This window comes from Megascapheus bottae, chromosome 9, assembly GCF_031878675.1.
Source record: "Megascapheus bottae isolate mThoBot1 chromosome 9, mThoBot2.hap1, whole genome shotgun sequence".
NCBI classification, from domain to species: Eukaryota; Metazoa; Chordata; class Mammalia; order Rodentia; family Geomyidae; genus Megascapheus; species Megascapheus bottae.
Window position 1 is genome coordinate 14,953,132 of NC_143517.1, and position 21,040 is coordinate 14,974,171.

Sequence of the window (21,040 nt, forward strand, 5' to 3'; positions counted from 1 at the left end):
CCCCAAAAGCATTAGGCAATGGTCCTCCTTACCGGGTGCAGATAACATGTAAGGTTCTTATGGTCACTGGCCTATCAGGTTTATTTAGCATAACTGTAGAAAATAATAAATCATAAGAAGGTAGCTATCCAGACTAGAACTTCCTGTCTTCCGTGACAACAAAACCTCTCTTAGTTACGAATTAAATGCTGGCTCTGATGTCATGACATCGTGTACAGCCTGGGAGATTTTAGTCTAAACTCCTTTCACCATCAACACATGGCTGAGATGCTACATTCACCATCACCTGGGCTCCTGGCTCATTGGTTCAGGATGGGCATCTCATCCACGTTGAGCCAAGCTCCCCTCCACCCTACCCCCCCACCCCGTTTTTAGTATTTTGGACAGGACAAAAGCTTGCATATATGCAGAACAAAACCAAGCCTATATTCACTAGCTGCTGTTAAAAATGAGTGTTCTACTCCTAGAAAAGCTGCTGTGCGATAGAAAGCAGTGATAGAAGTTTTGAAGGGATTCTCTCCAAGTGTGATGAGGACTGGACAAGTCTTTCATCTTCCAAGAGATTAGTACTCTCATGGAATTGGAGGAAATCAGGAAAGAAATGCCCCAAAGGTCATATCTTGCATGACTCCATTTATTTAAAATGTCCAGACATGGCAAATCTATAGGCATGAAATAAATTATTGGTCATTTGGGAGACAAAGGTGGTACAAATGAAAATCAATTGCTAATGGTGTTCTTTTAAAGGTGATGAAAATGTTCCAGAATTCAGTACTACTTCCCTAAGGTTGTCTTGTGTATTATGAACTTTACAACTTAAAAGAACAAACTTTGTAATGTGTGAATTACATTCTAAAACCCTTAAAGTGTCCCAGACCATACCAAATGATATGATGACTTTTGGAAATACATACCGGCTACTTAAGAAATAAACTTTTCTTAAAAAAATTACTATTGGGGTAATTTAAAGTTTCTTTAAGGATGTCACAAGCACGCGTTTCTTTGTATAGCTGGGAAAACAGCTCCACCTGCTTTCAACATTGCAAAGGAAGTAATAAATAAGACTCACTTGTTAATTGCAGCGTTTTCTCTAGCTATAGTTCTCTGTACCCCTGGGGATCTGCCTAAGTGATTTGCAAGAATCTCTTCCATGGAAAGCAATGGTGAACCACTATGGGAGACAGACTGTAAAGGCAAACAGATCCCTTTTCTTCCCATCGGTCTTCCAGGTGGATAAAAGCTCCTTCCACCCTTATCACCCAATATACACCCAATATACACCAGCAAATTTAAACAACATAAATTACATTCCCTAACTCAGCAGGATCCCTGATGACAATCTAATGCTTGTACATACAGCTCAGTGTTCAAGCTGGACCACAGCACCCGGTGAGACCGTGAACCTGCCCCTGCCAAGACTTGTCTGTCATCATACACTGTCCATCGCCTATCGGAGCAAAACTTTGGAGACCTGGGTGGCTATGGAGGCTATAATATCTACATAATATCTCTATATATAGACACATTATATATTGAAGAATTTGCATTTGAAGTTCCTTCTTCCTTTTCAATTCACTTATTTCTTAGCAGGAAATAATTATTATTTTATTTTATTTTTCTTGCTGGCACTCAAGGCTTTGCATTTACTCAGCTTGTGCTTTGCCATTTGAACAATGCCTCCAGCCCAGGTTTTTTTGCTGTTAGTTCAAACATGGAGTCTTGCAAACTTTTCTGCCTTTATATCTCAGTCTCCTGATTAGCTAGCACTACAGGTGTGAAGCCAACAGTGCCTGGATTGCTTATGTAGTAGAGACTACAGGCCAAGTACAATAGTAGGGGCTGAAGATACATGGGAGGATAAAGAAGCACATGGAATGTGGAGATGGTCTCTGTAAAATGCACTGCTCCCTACAAGCTTTCAGGGGAACAACCTTGACAAAGTGCTAACTTCTTGGATTCTGGTTTTCTAGGTGTTACTACTAAAAGTTCAACTTAAAAATAAGCATGGACATGAATGTCACTGAGTTTACAAATGTTTTCCATTTTTCTATCTTTCTCTCTCTTTCTCTTCCTTCCTTCCTTCCTTCCTTCCTTCCTTCCTTTCTTTTCTTTCTTTCCTTTCCCTTCCTTCCTTCCTTCCTTCCTTCCTTCCTTCCTTCCTTTCTTTCTTTCTTTCTTTCTTTCTTTCTTTCTTTCTTTCTTTCTTTCTTTCTTTTTTCTTGTCCGTTATGGGGTTTGAATTCTAGGCCTGGGTATTGTCGCTGAGCTCTTCAGCTCAAGGCTATCACCCTACCCCTTGAGCCACAGCCCCACTGCTGGTTTTCTAGTGGTTAATTGGAGACAAGAGTCTCATGGACTTTAGTGCCCAGGCTGGCTTTGAACAGAGATCCTCAGATCTCAGCCTCCTGAGTAACCATGATTTGCAGGTATGAGGTACCACTCTCAGCTTCCATTACTTTCTTAATATTAAATTCATCTTAGAACACAGAAACCATCATTTTGTCTTTAAAAATACTTTGTTTCCCAATCCAGATGCCCTACTGCAGATGAATGGATACAAAAAATGTGATACACACACACACACACACACACACACACTTTCTCTCTAGAATTCTACATAGCCAACAGACAAGATAAAATAATGGCATTCGCAGGGAAGTGGATGAATCTAGAGGGAATCATGTTGAGTGAGACAAGTCAAGACCAGAGGAACAAAAGGCCCATGGTATCCTTAATATGTGGCTATTAGATCCGAACAGTACAAGAGCGATGACTCAAAATTTGCGTACCCAATGTTATGGACATGGTATTAGAAATATAAACACAACATAAAAATTTATGACTCTATAGATATAGTGTTTTGTTACATAAATTAATATGTATCTATGACATACAGACCCTCAGTCTAATTTTAATTATGTTCTAAAATTTAAGTACCAGAGATTTCCTTCCAAATACTTGTTTGTTAAACATGTCATTTGAAATATGATGTAAAAATCAATGTTAATAAATTCTTTAAATAAAAAAATACTCTGTTTCCGATGGTATAACACATCTTTTCAGATAAATGCTTTAAAATGTGTATGAATATCAAACTTTGATATGTAAGTTACATTTATGAGCTTGTCATTTAAAGGAATGATGAAGTAAATGCTTACACAAATTCAAAACAATTATAACTGAATTGAAAATTCCATTTTATTTTTAAAATTTCCTTGAAAGAAAGGAGACATATTAATACTGAAATTTTAGAGGGGTGTCAGTGGTTCACTTCCATAATTCTAGTTAATAAGGGTCTGAAATGTGAGAATCATGGTTCAACCTCAGCTTGGGCAGAAGGACTATTCCATTATATAGTAGAAAGCTCGAAGTGGAGCTGTGCATCAAGAGGTACAGTTGCCAGTCTTGAGCAAAAATGGTAAGGGACGGCACGTAAGCCCCAGAATTGGCACAAAAAAACAAAAACAAAAACAAAAAAACCCTGAAATCTCTCAAAATCCTATCTATACACATGGGTTGTACATAGGACTCATGAGCACTATGTTATGTGCTGATACAGGAAAACATTAAAAATGTTACCTCCTGAAGCATGAAAACAGCACAGTAATTCTCTCTCCTGCACTATCATCCATAAGTTAAATAATTCCACACTGACATATCCATTGTTCCCGTCAATCATATCCAGCTCCTAAGCAACAAAACAACTATTGCATTTGGCCTGAGTTTCAGACCACACTCTTTGGAAAGGGCCTCAAAGTGCAGCTGTGTAGTTACCATGTCAAAACCTCATATATTCTCTCTCTCTCTCTCTCTCTCTCTCTCTCTCTCTCTCTCTCTCTCTCTCTCTCTCTCTCTCTCTCTCTCTCTCTCTTCTCCCATCACATCTTGATGTGCTATTTTCTCTAATTTATAAAGCATGGCTCTACTGCTAGATGTTCTTTAATATTGGCTAATGATTTGATGTCACTGTTTTCACTTGTTTATGACAATATATTCTCTTAAAAAATAACAAACAGGGGCCAGGAGTTTAACATAGTGGTAGAGTGCTTGCCTAACATGAATGAAGACCCGGGTTCAATTCCTCGGTACCACATACAAGGAAAAAAGCTGGAAGTGGTGCTGAGGCTCAAGTGGTAGAGCTCTAACCTTGAGAAAGCCCAAGGACAGTGCTCAGGCCTTGAGCTCAAGCCCAGGATTGGCAAAATAAATAAATAAATAAATAAATAAATAAATAAATAAATAATCTAGGAATAAAACTATTCTTGAGACCTCCTTAGAAAATGTTAGTAAAAACAAACAAATCAGACCATTCTTTCCAAATTTAAAGAAATCATCTACATCTTCCATAATGTAAGTAGTTGAGCTACAATGAGATAAATATGAGATTTATTTTCTCAATAAAAGATAAAGTTTGAAAAGTGCAAAATGATTTTTATCACGGCTTCTACTTCTTTAGCTTTAACTGGCTTCCAAGGCCACAGAACAATGGGGTGTGGATAGAACCATCCCAGGCTTCCACTTTCTGTCAGGAAGTATTTGTGGCTTACACATGCACATATGCAACTAGTTTTGTAGATTCCAGTAAGAAATAGACCCAAGTCCTCATGACAGGCAGAGACACACACGCCACTGGCCATGAATTGCCTCTCCTCCTCTCCCTTTGGCTCATGGAAGCCCATGCCAGTAACCCCTCTTGGCTAGAGGAGCGCCTGGGGAGAACCCTGCCAGGGGTAAACACACAGACAGTGCAACAATAACACTGAGCGTAAACACTTGTCAAAGATGTACACATGACCAAATGTCTAAATGGTCTTCTTAGTATATATTCAGCCATTACACAGGCACTATAGATTACGGATATTAAGTTGGCTTAGCGCTCATTTGTTCATTCTTCCACAGCTCTGATATCAAGTACTTTTTTTTGTCAGTCATGAGGCTTGAACTCTGGGCCTGGAGGCTCTCTCTGAGCTCTTCAGCTCAAGGCTACAGCCCTAACCCTTGAGCCACAATACCACATCCGGTTTTCTAGTGATTAATTGAAGATAAGAGTCTCACGGTCTTTAGTGCCCAGGCTGGCTTTGAACCATGATCCTCAGATCTTAGCCTCCTGAGTAAGGATTACAAGCGTGAGCCACTGTGCCTGGCATCCTCTCTATTCTTATATTAACTTCTCTCCACTGTAAAAAGCCACAGATTTCAGAAAAGTAAATATCCCACTGTACTCAGATCACAACTAGAAATGGTGTGAGGGGATAGTGTTTATGGAAGAAGGTAGCACCTTCCAAGTCAAGTTTTCAATGCTGAATGCAAAGGCCTGTCTGTACATAACATTGCATATATGTCTGAGTTGCATTAGCCTTTCAGTGGCATTAAATTTCCCTCCCATTTCAATGTGGCCAGAGCATCTAAGAAAATGAGTTTAACAATCTCAGGTTCAGCAAGCAAGGAGATTGGGCCTTTGTTGAATCTTGTGTAACCACAGAGAGGTGAAGACTTAAGAAAGCCCTGGACACGTAGCTTTCCTACTTGAGACTGCTCAATACTGACCAATCTTATCTCTGGAAACACCCAGAGAGCTGTACTAAAGATGTATCCTCAAGATGTTTATACCAGAAGGTGCAGGAAAGAAATAATATCCAAATTTGATCTCAAAAGAACAAACTCAGTCAATATCAACTGAGTGTTCTTGGCAGACAAAATATGGTTTAACAATAAACATATTAATAGGAAAGAAATTCACAGATAAATTGGAAGGAAAAAGATTGCAAATATAAAGACACATACACTGACCATAGAGTCCCAAAGAGATACTTGCCACTGGTTCTGAGTCCATTTTCATGAAGAAAGAAGGTTCTAGAAGATCAGATATCCTCTATATTTTCCCTAGGTCAACAAAGTCACATCCAAATTAGGACATACAAGTATTTATGTCTCTGAAAGTTCTGTATTAAAGGAAATGGAAAGACTTGGAAAAAAATCTTATTAAGTGAAGCAAGCCACACCCAAAGAAACACAGGTTCCATGGTTTCTCTAGTTTGTAATAATTAGTATACGCCAAAGGATGGTCCTAGCAGAGGATCACAATAGTTCAACACATATACACATGACCATATATCAATGTGAACTCCAAGATACAGAAATGAAGTTTATTTTTAAATGTACTATGTTATTTCTTTTTCTCTTTCATCCCCCACCTTTAGTTTTTTTTTTTCTGCCAGTCATGGGACTTGAACTCAGGGCCTGAGCACTGTCCTTGGACTTTTCTCAAGGCTAGAACTCTACCACTTGAGCCACAACACCACTTCCAGCTTTTTTTCTATGTATGTGGTACTGAAGAATTGAACCCGGGCCTTCGTGCATGCTAGGCAAGCACTCTACCACTAGGCCAAACTCACAGTCCCCCCACCTTTATTTTGTCCACTGTTGTCACTGTTTTTTGTTTTGTTTTGTTTTGTTTTAAATTTTTGGTACTCTGTGTCTTGTATACACGTTTGTCTAATTTGAGGAAGACAAAGAGAGTAATAAAATGGTGAGTGAGACAAAGTACAAAGGGCAAACCAATGCAACAGTGACACTCACAAGACACTGTGTTGGAAATGTACTTTAAACTTGGTGGGGAAGGGGAGTTCGGGGAGAGGAAAAGTAGAAGAAAATGAGGGAGGGGGTAACACGATTCAGGGGTAACCATAATCGACAAGATCCATCTATATTATCTTACTTCTGTACTTGTAACTTCTCTATACATCACCTTTACAATTAAATTAAATTAAAAAGAAATTAGGCATTCTAATTTGTCCATGGATTGTTGGTATACTGTATGTGTATCATAAGTCTGTAAGAAGGTGTTAGATCTGTATACATGAAAAAAAACTCATATATGTGGACTGCGTTGTCCTAGATCCTGAAGCTCGAAGATGGAGCCTGGACCAGTTCTGTCTGCTAGCTGCTCCCTGCTACAATGGCTAGCTAAATCATCACCAGGACCAAATGGTTGAAGACAGATTCAGTGTCATCACAGTTTAGAGAGAGATCAGATCAAACTGAATGGACCATAGCTATAATTGTGCAGAGGTAAAAATGAACTCGAACTGCTATTCACCTTTTCTGACCTGATCACATGGTGCAATATTTGATCACAGAGAGCAGAAGAAAGAAAAGCTCCTTGAAACCACTCCTACACCCTGAATTATAATTATCTATATATTTTTTTCATGAAAGCAAGGACCCAGATTTTTGTTTTACTTCTGTCTACCAAGCACTAAGTATGGTACCTAAGAAGAGTAAGCTCTCAATAAATGTGTGAATGAGTGAATATGTAAATGAATAATGAAATGAATGAATGCTCTAGAATTCTACCAAACACTTGTCAGATCGTGACTCCTCCAGGAGCTAATACATATCTTTTCAATTTATTTGGTTAAGAAGTACTTTTCCATTTTTATTTCCAGAACTTCATATTTGAAGTCCAACTGTTCAAGTCTGTCTCCTTTGGGACTGAAGAGGCTGCTCAGGACTGGGTTTTGCCAAGTGCCACAGCATGGAGAACACCTGCTTCTTTGCTCTCAGGGCAATGACCTTGTGATCTCATTTGCAGTCACTGCTCTCCAAACGATGCTCCATTATGATAATTTGTGGAGCATAGCCAGGCTGATCAGGCCTTTTCATGCAGAAATGACAGTCCCGGCCATGGCTACAGGAGTACAGAGGGTCCGACACTTGGGACCTGTGTCATTGCTGGTGCAAGCATGTGAACACGGATGCATGCATTGTATAAAGTATGGATGTGTTCACACCCAGGAGCAGTCACTGGAGTGCACACATTCGTGTGCATGTTGCACAAATGAGCACAGTTGTCTGCATATCTGTGTCTTGCCCAGATATATGTGCCTCTCTGTGTACATGGCATGCTTGCACAAGTATGTGCAGATGGTTTTGGTCATGTGCATGCACACACCTGCAGTTTGTATGTATGCGTGTGGTTAGCCATGCACATACTTTAATGTACTTTTACATGCATTTGGTGTCACACATGTGTGCATGTGTGAATACATGCACTCGCAGATGTGATCATTTCATAGGTAACATGCATGTGCACCTTGGTAAAAGGGAACATTGGAGCTTGGCATTGAGTCCTCATAGGCAAGACTTCTTCACCCAGACCTGAACGCTACATGTCTCAGGCTCTGCTAAGCATCACCAGGCTAAGCTATGTTAATTATATGATTCTTTCCTTTGTATATATTTTAAACAAGTAAGTTTGATGGTGTATATTTGATATCTTTTGTCTTTTGAAGCATATTATACATAATCTGTTTTAAGGACATAATCATGTCCTTAAAAGTATGGGTGGATGGGATGAGAAAGCTCCATAAACATGTATATGTAATGGAGTAACACAGGAATAAATATACGTTTCAAAGGAATTTAACAAAACTAAATACTTGTTTAAGAAAAGGGAACCTTCATGTCAATACCCTACATTATACACATATATGGCACGTGTGTGTGTGTGTGTGTGTGTGTGTGAATTTCAAGCCTGTAGACTAATTACCCCATCTTCCCCTCACACAACCCTTTGAGGAAGGCAGAGAGACCCTAACCTTTCCATTTTAAGAAAAGGAGACCCAGAGATCTAAAGTGATTGGCTAGAGGCCATATAGCTGGTGAGTGGGGACAAGATGATAATGGGTCTCCTGACTCTCAGGACAGCGTGTTTGCCTAGCTAATCTGTCCTCAATATGTGTGGAGGCTTGGAAGACAAAATTACCACCAGCTCACTTTCAAAAGGGCAACTACAAAGGAAGAGAAATAAGGCAGTGTGTTCAATCTATTATTTTACTCAGCTGTCCAGACTTTTTACCTATTGAATATTTCATGAATATGAAGTCTCCTTTTCATTGTTTCATGCCTGCCTCAAATCCATTAAAAAAAGGAGACAATTTGGGCCGGGAGTTTGGCCTAGTGGTAGAATGCTTGCCTAGCATGCACGAAGACCCGGGTTCAATTCCTCGGTACCCCCTACATGGAAAAAAGCCAGAAGTGAAGCTGAGGCTCAAGTGGTAGAGCTCTAGACTTGAGAAAGTCCAAGGACAGTGCTCAGGCCCTGAGCCCAAGCCCAAGACTGGCAAAAAAAAAAAAAAAGAATAAAAGAGACAATTTAAGATTGAACTTTTTCACCGGGCTAGCTAACTAGAAAATATCATCTGCAGTGAACTTAATTATATGCTCAGAGTGGAACATTAGACATCTTATTTTCACTAAATATGTGCCACTGACTCTGCTTTGCCATTTTTATGGTAGTTCTTTCTATTTACTACAACATTTTGTTCAGTTCAGAGGGGAAAGCTTTTAAGTCTTCCTTTCTCCAGACAAGCAAGGAAGAAGCTCTGTGGAGTTGGAGTTTTGTATTAGTCTGCTAAAGCAAAACAGCCTTATTGTCCCTTATCCAAATGTTTCAGAGCGAAGTGTTTCAAATTTTGGATTTTTTTCAAATGTTGACATAGTTTCACATACATAATGAGATTCATTTAGGTTTTATATATAACTTTATACAGCTCAAAGCTGTATATAATATGTTTTCATTTAATTTTGACCAGTGACATGAGATCAGGTGTGGAATTTCAGACTCCAAGTTGCTACACAAACATCTGAGATATGAAAGTCAGGTACCACCCATTCTCAGACTCAATCACTGGTTGAGTTTGGAGAGGAAAAGGAGCTGGTACAAAACCAGTGCAGTTCAGAGTGCCACACGGACTGTGGGTGCTTGGAACATAATGGGATAGAGCTAGGAGAGGGAGTGCACAGAAATATGATAATCTCAGAGAAACTGTACGTCTATTGATTATAATCATGAAACATTGGGTAGTATTTTGGTTGCTTGCTATTTCACACTCATTTATTTTTATTGTATTTTAAAAAGTATTGATCCACAACAAATTAGAACAGAAATAAAAGAATTGGTCCATTGCAACAAGCACTTTGAGAAACACAGTCCCAGCTCATTTTGCCAAGACTTTGCCAAGTCAGGATTTATCTGCGCAGAAACACACTGCCCTTCTAGAATTTTGAAGATACAAGTATCTGAATACAAGAACAAGAGTTAAAAATGTAAATGTCCTTCAGTACAAATCAAGGAGGGTTTTGATTACTTATTGTTTCATGGCCCTCTGGTTAATTTCTAGCACATGTATCATGAGAAAAAAATAATCTGGAAATGACTAGAATGAAATCTGCAGTCAAGAATGTGTAATGGAAGATAGGGAAATAAAACTCCAGGACCCTATCAGAAATCTGACATCTTAAAAAGGTGAACCCTATCTCAGCCACCCTGAGATAGGAAATGGCTCTCCCCACCCTCTCTCTGCTTCTGTGTTGCTGAATTGAAACCAGCAGGTATTTTCAGTTGAATGACATTTATAAATCAGCTTGGTGAACCCACACACACACAGAGACCCCACACACACTCACACGTATTTGGTTGGTAGTCTCAGAAGAGAAGCTAAGGCCCTGACCAGGCATGTGACACAATTACCCTCTCACCCTGGAATGAAGTCCCTGCAGGTTAGAGGAAATGTACTTCAGGTCAGAAGGTATACCAGCACAGCTGCTGCTATGACAGCCTGCTCTGAAGGAGAAAAAGGTTTTCCCTTCCAGATTCCACACAAGCCCTGAAACTGAGGCGATAAGAGTGTTATTCATTTATATTTTTGAATCCTGTGTGCCTTTTCCTATTGTTATCTATCTCTCATTTTTAAGGATGCATTGTAAGTTTTGGTTCTTCATGGAAAGTTCTACTTGTCCCCCCCCCCCCTCCCAGAACAACGTGAACCATAATGGCAGATTTCTTATTGCAAAACACTGCGCCTGATAGAATTAGTCTTGATCACCACGACATTTTGTATGCATGTGATGTCATGGACAGACAATGGATATGTTATTCGCACTGTCAAACAGCCTGGGTTTCCAGTTCTCTGGGGTTTTGTCGGCATTTGTGACAATGCAGACGCCCTCTAGTGGCCAAAGTAACAGATGTAAGCCTCTGGTTAACACAAAAGGTGATCTTTTCTAAAAGAAAATACACATTTTTTTTAGGGATACATATGCTTAAAGTACTCCAAATGGGGTAACTGTGTGTACATATACAATGAGAAATGTAGATTTTGTTCTTAAATTGTGTCAATGCAATGGGACATAAGATGCACAGTAATAATCCTACTAATTTATAAAACACAAATTTGTTCTCTAGGATTTTAATGCTAGATGTTTGAAGTAAAGACCCACTGCAAAATTTATTATTCTTTACTAATATCTACATTTAATTGGTATTAAATTAAATACCTACTGCTGAATTTCCATCTGCTGATATTTCCACACTAAATATAAAGGCTTTATCATAGGGTCTATATGTAATTTGATGCCTTCAACGAAGACTATGTTTAATTAGCACAATAACCATTTAACCCTCCTAGTTAATTTATAGATTCCTAAAATAGAAGACTCAAAACTGTTGTTTAAAGGAAGTAATATGTGTGGAAAATATACTACACTGGAAAAAAATATAGATGTTAAGTTTGTTGTTGTTTGTTTCTGCGCTGGTTCTTGGGCCTGGTAGCTGTCTTTGAGGTTTTGCTTTGTTTTGTTTTGTTTGTTTTGCTTTTGTACCAGATCAGTACTCTACTACTTGCACCATACCACCATTTCTGGCATTTTTTGGTGTTTAATTGGTGATAAGTCTCATAGGCTTTCCTGTCCAGCTTCAACCATAATTCTCAGATCTCAATCTCCTGAGTAGCTAGGATTACAGACCATCTGTGAATAATAACAATTAAAAAAAAAAAACAGTGAGAAAGCCAGGCGCTGGTGGCTCACGCCTATAATCCTAGCTACTCAGGAGGCTGAGATCTGAGGATCAAGGTTCAAAGCCAGCCTGGGCACAAAAGGACCTGAGAATCTTCTCTCCAATTAACCTCTAGAAAAAGGGGAGTGGGGCTTGGCTGAAGGGTAGGGTGATATCCTTGAGCTGAAAAGCTCAGGGACAGGGCCCAGGCTGAGTTCGAGCCTCATGACCACAAAAACCAAGAACAACAAAAAATCCTGCGAGAACTGGGGTGCTCAAATTGCAGTAACCTGTCAGGATTAGCTGTCTAATTCTGTTTGGGGTTTTTTGTAAAAAATAGTTAAACTGGGGCTGGGAGTTTGGCCTACTGGTAGAGTGCTTGCCTCGCATGCCCAAAGACCCGTGCTCGATTCCTCGGTACCACATACATAGAAAAAAGCTGGAAGTGGTGCTGAGGCTCAAGTGGTAGAGCTCTAGCCTTGAGAAAAGTCCAAGGAGAGTACACAGGCCCTGAGCTCAAGCCCTACGACTGACAAAAAAAAATGCTTCAACTGCTTGACCACCAGTGTGTGGTGTTTTCCTGGTGAGCAGGACCACTGTGTGTGGTGCTCTCCTTTGACAGCTCAGCCCCACTGAAGCTGGGGGCTGCTCTCTATCTGCCCGAAGGTGGAGAGTAGCTGCTGTGCTGCCATTCAATTGACTCCCCAGCTTGGTACACTGAGTGCTGGGGACTATTGCTGGGGGGTTTGGGGACCCCCAAAATAGATGGGCTGTAACAAAAGGACTTGCTCAGTTTTTTCGACTGACTCAGCTTTGCATGCCATCTCCCCTTGAAAGCATAGCAAGACTTGTGAGAGTATTTAGATTGTTCTATGAAAGCTTCTCTCAAAAAATACATAATTTTATATTTTATAAATTATTGAAGCCCTTTTCAGGAATATTTGTCAAATGACAGAACTGGATTTGACAGAATTCTTTTTTCTTTTTTCTTTTTCTTTTCTTTTCTTTTCTTTCCTTTCCTTTTTTTTTTTTGCCAATCCTGGGGCTTAAACTCAGGGCCTGAGCACTGTTCTTGAGCTTTCTCAATGTAAGCACGCTACCATTTGAGTCACAGCACCAGTTTGGCTTTTCTGCGTACGTAATACTAAGAAATCAAACTCAGGGCTTCGCATACATGCTAGGTGAACACTCTAGCAGTAAGCCAGACTTCCAGCCCTGAGAGAATTCTTTAATGGAATGAAAATGTGAGAATAATAATTAAGCTGAGGCTTATTAATAATTAAGCGGTGGCTCATGCCTGTAATCCTAGCTACTCAGAAGGCTGAGAGCTGAGGATCTCAGGATCGAGGTTTAAAGCCAACCCAGGCACTAAAATCTGTGAGACTCTTACCTCCAATTAATTACTAGAAAACTGGAAGTGGTGCTGTGGCTAAAGGGGGGTGGACACTTTGAGCTGAAGAGCTCAGGAACAGTGCCCAGGCCCAAAGTTCAAGCCCATGACAGACAAAAAAAATTGATAATTATCAAGGGATGTATATGCCAGTTCTTGCTTCTAATGATCTTTCAATACTTGCTTCTAATGATCTTTCTATTATGTGAACTTCAGACTTAAGTTCTGAGCTTTTTACACTCTTGTGAAATTTTGTCAAGAGCAAATGATACCAAATTAGCAAAAAAGTGTTTGGAAATTGTGGCAAATGCCATGAAACAAAATTCTCAGTTTAGTCAAAGAGAAGTTGTATAGGAAAAGTAATTATATATTGTCCTAGTTTCTACATGGTGGTGAAAATAGAAGAAAATCACTAGTCTTGGTGGAGAGTGTGTGAAAATCACAACTTTCCCCACAACCATGAGTAGTGTGTTCTGTGCTACATGTTGGAGAATATATTGTAACCTCCTGAGAGTATTGGCATTGATTTGAATTAGAGTTAAAATCTCAATATAATCAAGCTGTGAGCTTTATTCACCTATAAACACAAGATGAATCACCAATTTTTGGAGAAGGCCAAATATATGCTGTATCACTGAGCCTTTTACTGACTTGAACATTTCTAATCGCTGTGACCCATCCAGATTGTAAACTAGCAACAGGAAATGCATCTGTCTGCCTCATCCACTTCTGCCTGCACGATATCTAGGATGGTTTCAGGCAAAGAACGGGTGCTGACCACATTTGTTGAATTTGAACTCCAGACTGGAGAGGGATGGGCTGAGTGAAAGATGAGCTCAGCTAATAATAGAGAGGGAAGCTTTAGTGCCTTGTCCAGAAAGTAGATAGATAGCCTTTGAAAACTGGTGTCTGACCACTTACATCTCAGGGGGATGTCCCGGGGGCCTCATTTCCCAGCTGAGTGAAGGTTGACCACATTTGCTAATACTTATCGGGGGATTATATGTACAATCCCCAAACCAGCCTCTATTTTCCAAGGAAGTGGATTTAGAAAACATGCACAAGATCCCCACCAACGATAAAAATGTCAGAAAAGCAGGCAACAGATATCAACATGAACCCTTCTGTGTCAATATGAAACAAATGAATTAAAACCAAACAGTTGGCTCTAGTTTGTTCTTGAGTCCTTAACTATTTACAAAGAGGAACAAGATGGATCTCATTTAAACTAGATGTTTTCACACAATGGACTTAAAAATTATGACAATAGCTTTGGAAATCAAAAGAAAAATTATCTTAACCCATTCTCTGTGCCAATAATGTCCCACTTGAAGAATAAACAGGGACAAAAGTATAAAATCCCACCATTTTTCTAAAGTCTTCTCCTTTTACTTAAATTCTAGCAGGGAACCAGTAGCTCAGGCCTGTATTCTAGCTACTAAGGAGGCTGAGACCTGAGTATTATAATTCAAAGCCAGCCTGGGCAGGAAAGCCTGAGAGAATCTTACCTACAATTAACAACCAAAGTGTGGAAAGTGATACTGTGGCTCAAGTAGTGCAGTTGCTAGACTTGATCAAAAAGTCTTAGAGACAGCACCCAAACCATGAGTTCAAGCCCCAGGACTGGCAGGTGCGTGCGTGCGTGCGTGCATGCGCGCGCGCGCGCACACACACACACACACACTCACACACACACTCACACATCTACAACATGATGGGTGATAGAAGCTTCTTTTTACTGTCAGGGAGATCAAAGAAAGGTTGAAATGGAATCCAGAGCAGATGCTACCCAGTGACAAACCTGCAAGAAGCAGACAGTGGGGCCAGATGTTGCAGTGACCTTCGGTCCACAGAGCACATCAGCATGGTGTTGATTTCGATGGCTGCTGGCAGAAGCTATAGCTCTAGCAGCAGGGGGATTAAAAAAAAAAACACCTAAAACTAAAACTATGGAACATTTGCCTAGTCTTTCCCTTTACTGGAAAACCCCAAAGCGTTGGTCAACAAGGCTGATGGCTGTCAAAGACGTTGAATTCACCACACAGGCCTGACAGTGGGTATCACATCAGAAAGGAGGGAGTTAGTGAGCAAGAATGTCTTCCGGCTGTGCCATTTTGCACTCCACTCAACTTTCCACAGCTGTTTCTTGAGTGAATTCTGACACAAAATAATTATGCAAAAAGAACACGATATGCAATATTCGAGACAAGGACTATATTTATTACGTGGCCATTAGAAGAAGGTAGAACTATGAAAGACATTGACAGGTCTGAGAATGGAATGCCCTAGCAATGAGTATAATTCGTATACAATGAAGGTTCTCTTTATTCCAACTAGGAACCAAGGGATTCTGAAGACAGCGAGCATGAGAAAGTGATTCAACAAGCAGAATCCCGAAAATCAGTTCCGTAGACATAACACAATAAACACACGAAAGCGTGATCATTTTAAGGATTCCCAGTACATTAATATAATTATCATATTGCTATCATTCACTCAGCAGGAATTTAAAGGATTTTGTTTTCCTAATGCTCTCAATATCCTAACAACTCATCAACAAGGGGAAAGCTCTTTCACTGGAGGTTCTGACAATCTTTTAAAATCTTTTCCACCTTGAAATGCTGAAACACAGAACATAAATAGAGGTTTGCTTTAGAATATTAGATATGATTGTAGACTGCACAGCTCCTCTGACACTTTTAGACATTTTGTCACTTTACCTGGAGAAATATACACTGCTTCTTCTGAATTGTTGCTGATGTCCAGCACTTGTCAAAACCTCTATCTGTCAAGGCCTTCACAAAGAGTTGCAAAATGACAGATCAGGATGTCTGAGTTGATGGAGCCCCAGGAAAAATGGAACAGATAGAAAATTCATGACTCTAAACTACATCAAAGTGACTTCTGTCAACATCATGTCAAAAGAACTGTTCATTTTTTAGAGGTTTTTTTTTTAAATATATAAACACTTTCCTTGAGTATGAGCTAAGCATAATGAAAAAATTCCTCAGTGTACAGTCTGATCATCCAAATGTCCAAAATATATAATTTAGATTATCCAAGAAGAAGAAACATTTTAATAGTAGATACAGTCTGCCAGTTAAAACCAGTGACATTACAGAGAGAATTATGAAGATACTATCTGCCTCAAATAGGACCGACCATCTGGCTACCATGCAACGAAAGTATATTTTTTGCATACATCAAATTTCTGCAACTGGATTAATTTTTTATTCTTCTACATGCAGTCAGGATTCTTGTTATTGCTGCTGCTACTGCTACTATTTAGTATGACAAGTATAAAACACCAATTTGGTTGGACTTTCCTAAAATATCTAGTATTATTTTAATCTAAAAGAAATCAATGGAACCCCCTTAGAATGCATCATTCTCTTAAATTATTGCTTTCCGGAGGAAGTAAAAAATAAATGGCTTATGATATGCAGTACTGCATACGCACAACCACTTCATAATCAGGAGGAGTCATGCACTGAATGAAATATGAGTTGCATAAATCTGGAAATGACCACTCTCTCATTTTAATTTGTAACACCTTTCAGGGAGGAGGGCCGGCACCTGGTGCTGGGACCCAGGCAACTCGATTCCCACAGCTCATATGTCACCAAGATAAACAGGAGGAGTGACCTTGTGAGGACACGACCACGGGCTACGCCATGCAGGCACGCAGACTCAGACGGCAAAGCCGGGAGGATGCACACGCATGTGCAGGAATACGTGCACACACACCTGCACAGGCACACACGAACCCGGAGGAATCCAATGTGGACAGCTTTTCCAGTCACCCTGTCTGAGACACAGTAGTACAGGCACTCACGCCATCCCACCCGTCTTTCCTTTAAGTGAGCCTGAGCAAGGCTGACATCAGTATTTCTGAAAAACCACTTATTCAGTGTACTTGTCCACAGGTACAAAAGGTGTGTGCTCTGTGAACTGCGCAGGGATGATTTCACAAAAGTTAACAACCACTTCTGGCTTGAAAGAAGCAGCCAGGTTGAAAACAGTCCCACTGTACTATCTGTATCTGATTTGAAGTACCATCGATTACTACCGAAGCAGGACAACATTCCCATTCTTTACGACAGGCAGACCTCAATATATTTTGTGTACTACTTACGTAGAAATGTTTATTACCTGTAAGTGTACGGAAGTGTGGGCCTCACAGCAGCCGTGATTGGTAATAAGCCTCTTTTTCTCATTTACATTGATAGCAAGCATTAGTGAAGATATATGCATTTCATTTCATGGTTCAGAAAGAACAAAGTATATGTATATGTGAGAGCAGTGGGTGGTTAATGAAATGGCCTGACAAACATAAGCTAATACATAATCATACCCGAATGTGACTAGAACACCTGTTCTTGCATTGCAGACTTCCAATTCTAAAGAAAAAGTTCTCAAGAAGCGAAGCCACTGCTATTTAGACATCATTATGCTCCAAGGAAATTTTAGTCCCTTTTTGCTGTTGTTGTTGTTGTTGTTCTTACAACCACTAAAGGGTGGCTATTTTAATGATATCAAATCTCTTTTGCTTGTGTCCTAAGAGTAATGAAAACTTCACACATGCATGAAGCTCCAGTAATTATTTTAAACTGCCTTCTGTTGTTCCCCTGAGGAACACGGTGGTATTTGTTTGATGCAGTTTAATTAGTGTCAGGGTAATTAATGCTATGCTATCTACATGAGATCAAAACCCTTTCTTTTGTAACACTCTGGTAACTAAGAACTAAGAAAAGGAAGCGCTTTGAAAATACCAGGGCATGAAGATAACCTAGTTCATCACTGCACAAAATAGCTCATTGTGTCTCCCAACACCTCACCCAAGTGGCAGTGTGAACCACTCCCAGGACAAGATCAGATGTGTAATGCATTCGAACCATACGGCTAGCTGTAAGACCCAGTGGCTGCTAGGAAATTAAATTCTTTTTTTTTTTTCATGAGCATAATCAAATTAACTAAAGCCTTCACAGTCACCCGGCACCTTTTGCTATAGTTTAATCTTTTAATGACGAAATAGCAAACTTTTGGACTGACAGAACACCAAGAGTCCCTTGTAAGCACAGTGGCTGACATCACCATGTGTCAATACATTTTTTCAAATAAAGGGATCATTTGGTTTAATGAATGAATGTGATTCGACTTAAATGCCTGAGTAAATTTTGCATTTAATTGGAGGTATAGATAGCCTCTCTGTTTGACAAGAATGTTAAGAGAGAGAAGAGGAGAAACAGAGATAGCAAGGGGAGAAGTTAAATACAGGAAAATTCCACACACACACATAACATTCACTACCATAAATCTTTTTAACTGCTTCTTTGGTAATAAGCAATGGCAGTATAAATCTCCCAACACACAAACTCCAGCTGATCACAGGCTTAAGGAAATAGCTCCAGTTATCTTGACTGGATAAATTATTATATCCTAGAGGTTATTCCAGTTTCTAATAAAGCCTTGTAGCTAACCAACAAAAATAACAAGATCAACCATTCCCTTTATTTTATAACAGATGAAATTACAAGCTGCACGAGACTGACACAATGGCATCGAATTCATTTGGACTCTCGAAAATGCACCATGCAATGTTCATTTTGGAAGGAGGCAGGTACTTTCATATAGAGAGGAAGACCAACATTAGCATGAAAATATTTTTTATAGTAAGAGTAGGTTTAATGGCACATATCTTAAAAAAAAACATGACTGGTTCAAAGTCAAACCAAATGGATTTTGTACATTACAAAAGTATACTCAGCTGGAAATAATGTCTGCACTGTACAAGGAATGAACAGAAACAAACACCTCTAAGCAAGTACAAACGCTAAGCTGTAGTTGTGATGAAATTGTGTCACTATCCATCGATGCCTGAAATTAAGGTTAATACTACAGAATGAGATCTCATCCGGTGGTATATGACAAACAGGGAGGGCTGGTACTGAACTGGGCTCTTTAGAGGTCATTTATTTCCAAATACCTACTGGCATCGGCTGCCTAGCAAAATATGTTTTGCACATCTTCGAATCTGCTTCCTGCAACTTCGCTGTTTATCAATTAAAGTGATAAATACATGGCTCGGATAACACCAGAAACACATTAGGCAGTAAAGTAACCTCGAGGAACCCTGAAATAAGAAGTGTGTGCGAAGTTCAACAACTGTGAAGGAACTATTAAAGAGGACACACAAACAAGTGACCTTGACTGACAAGCGCACTTCATTCCAGCAATAAACAGCGGTGCTGCTGATAACTGTTCATTGGCGCAGGGAATAATTACCTATCTGTCAGCGTTGCTGGTGTGTGCGAAATAGTATAAATGAAACATACATAATGTACGGCAATAATACCGAGCATGCAGAACCTAATGCATTATCATCCTTCTCGGGACCTAGGTTTATGTGGCTGCCACCACTGAGTAAATGCCTTCTAGCCACGATAATTTCATTCTAATCTCTGTTCCATATTATAATTTTCATAGCTAAAAGATACTAAGGAGCAATACGTTTCAATCAAGGGGCTAAATAGAACACAACCTGTAACTGGCTATTTTATATACCTAGATGTATTTTTTCTTTCAAAAGAATTTAGTCAATTTATAAAGAGATTGGAATAAGCTGTAAATTTATGGGTGACAAACCCTGTCTGTGCCAATGTCACCGTGTCTGGATATGAGGTGGATAAGGGGCTTACAGAATGTTGTAAGCCTTCTCTCTCCTTTCTCTGAACACAAATTATCTTCCAGAACTAGGACACTCAACTCTTCTAGAACTAAGTAATGCTTGCATTCTTACTTGGTTTCTTTTTCCTCCCTTTTTATGTAAAGGTAATTGGATGATGTCTCTACATCATATTTAAGACCATACAAAAGAAACCAAGAAAGTATAAGGGCAGCTAAGCCAACATGATAGGTCTTCTGTTCTGCATAAGGCCTGTGAAAGCCTCTTTCAGTTAACAGGGTGAACTTGAAGAAGCAATGCATTCCAAACCAGATGACTGAAAGGGCTGTTTGATTGCTTCATTCAGAAAGGAACAGGATAAACAAATATTCAGAAAACAAATCCAGACTTTTGATTGTTTTAATGTAGTCCTTCTATGTCAGAGTGATTCTAGGTAAAAAAGCTTATATTGGAAATTTTAAATGAGCATGAACTGCTAATACAATTGTCTCTGTTTTTTGAAAAAGCACTTTGTTATCCAGTGTTAAAAATCATAGGAGTGATTTTTGACTATACAAGGACCTCTTCATTCTTTGTCTTTTTGTTTGCTAACGTGGTATGTTCAATTTAATGTGATAACTGAAGCCTTGACTGATTAGGCAAACTCAAAAAATAGCTCACTTTTTTTCTAGTGTTATTCTTTTGCTTTTTTGCATCTTTCTGTGTTTAGTCAGTAAGAAAGCAATAGAAAAAATAACTCATAATAAGTGGTTATAAATATGCTATGTCTCCAAGATTCACTTCTATCTGAAAAAAGAGACAAGGCCGACAATTTTTAACAAGAAGTAAAAAAATGTTTTAGTTCTTCAGCTCAGAAAATTAATTATCTTATCGATTGCCGTGTATATCAGCTACCTTGGTAGCCGTGAAAGTAGAGACGATTTTGTAATAATATTAGATAAGTAGATGTGCAAAGAGGTTTCAATTCAACATGTCAGTTTTTAAATAAAATGCATCAATGCCACTCCTTTCATCTTTCTCCCTATTTCTCTCAATATTACCTATCTCCTCAATTTACCAAGTTCCATTTTTACATATGTACATTGAATATTATGACAAGATTTTTACTCATTCAACCAAATCTAAT

The 21,040-nt window shown here is 39.2% G+C and overlaps 1 protein-coding gene across 1 annotated transcript in view; it reads right to left on the minus strand.

Moving 5' to 3' along the window:
- Cyp7b1 (cytochrome P450 family 7 subfamily B member 1) overlaps positions 1–17,320 on the minus strand; it is a 92,252-nt gene extending 74,932 nt beyond the window's left edge. The window contains exons 1-3 of the mRNA XM_090339672.1: positions 16,806–17,320; positions 15,031–15,133; positions 10,947–11,067 (exon numbers count right to left, since the gene is read on the minus strand). Coding sequence (XP_090195798.1) covers positions 10,947–11,067; positions 15,031–15,133; positions 16,806–17,320 — 739 coding nt within the window. The remainder of the gene's footprint in view (positions 1–10,946; positions 11,068–15,030; positions 15,134–16,805) is intronic.
- Between the last annotated feature and the right edge of the window lie 3,720 nt (positions 17,321–21,040).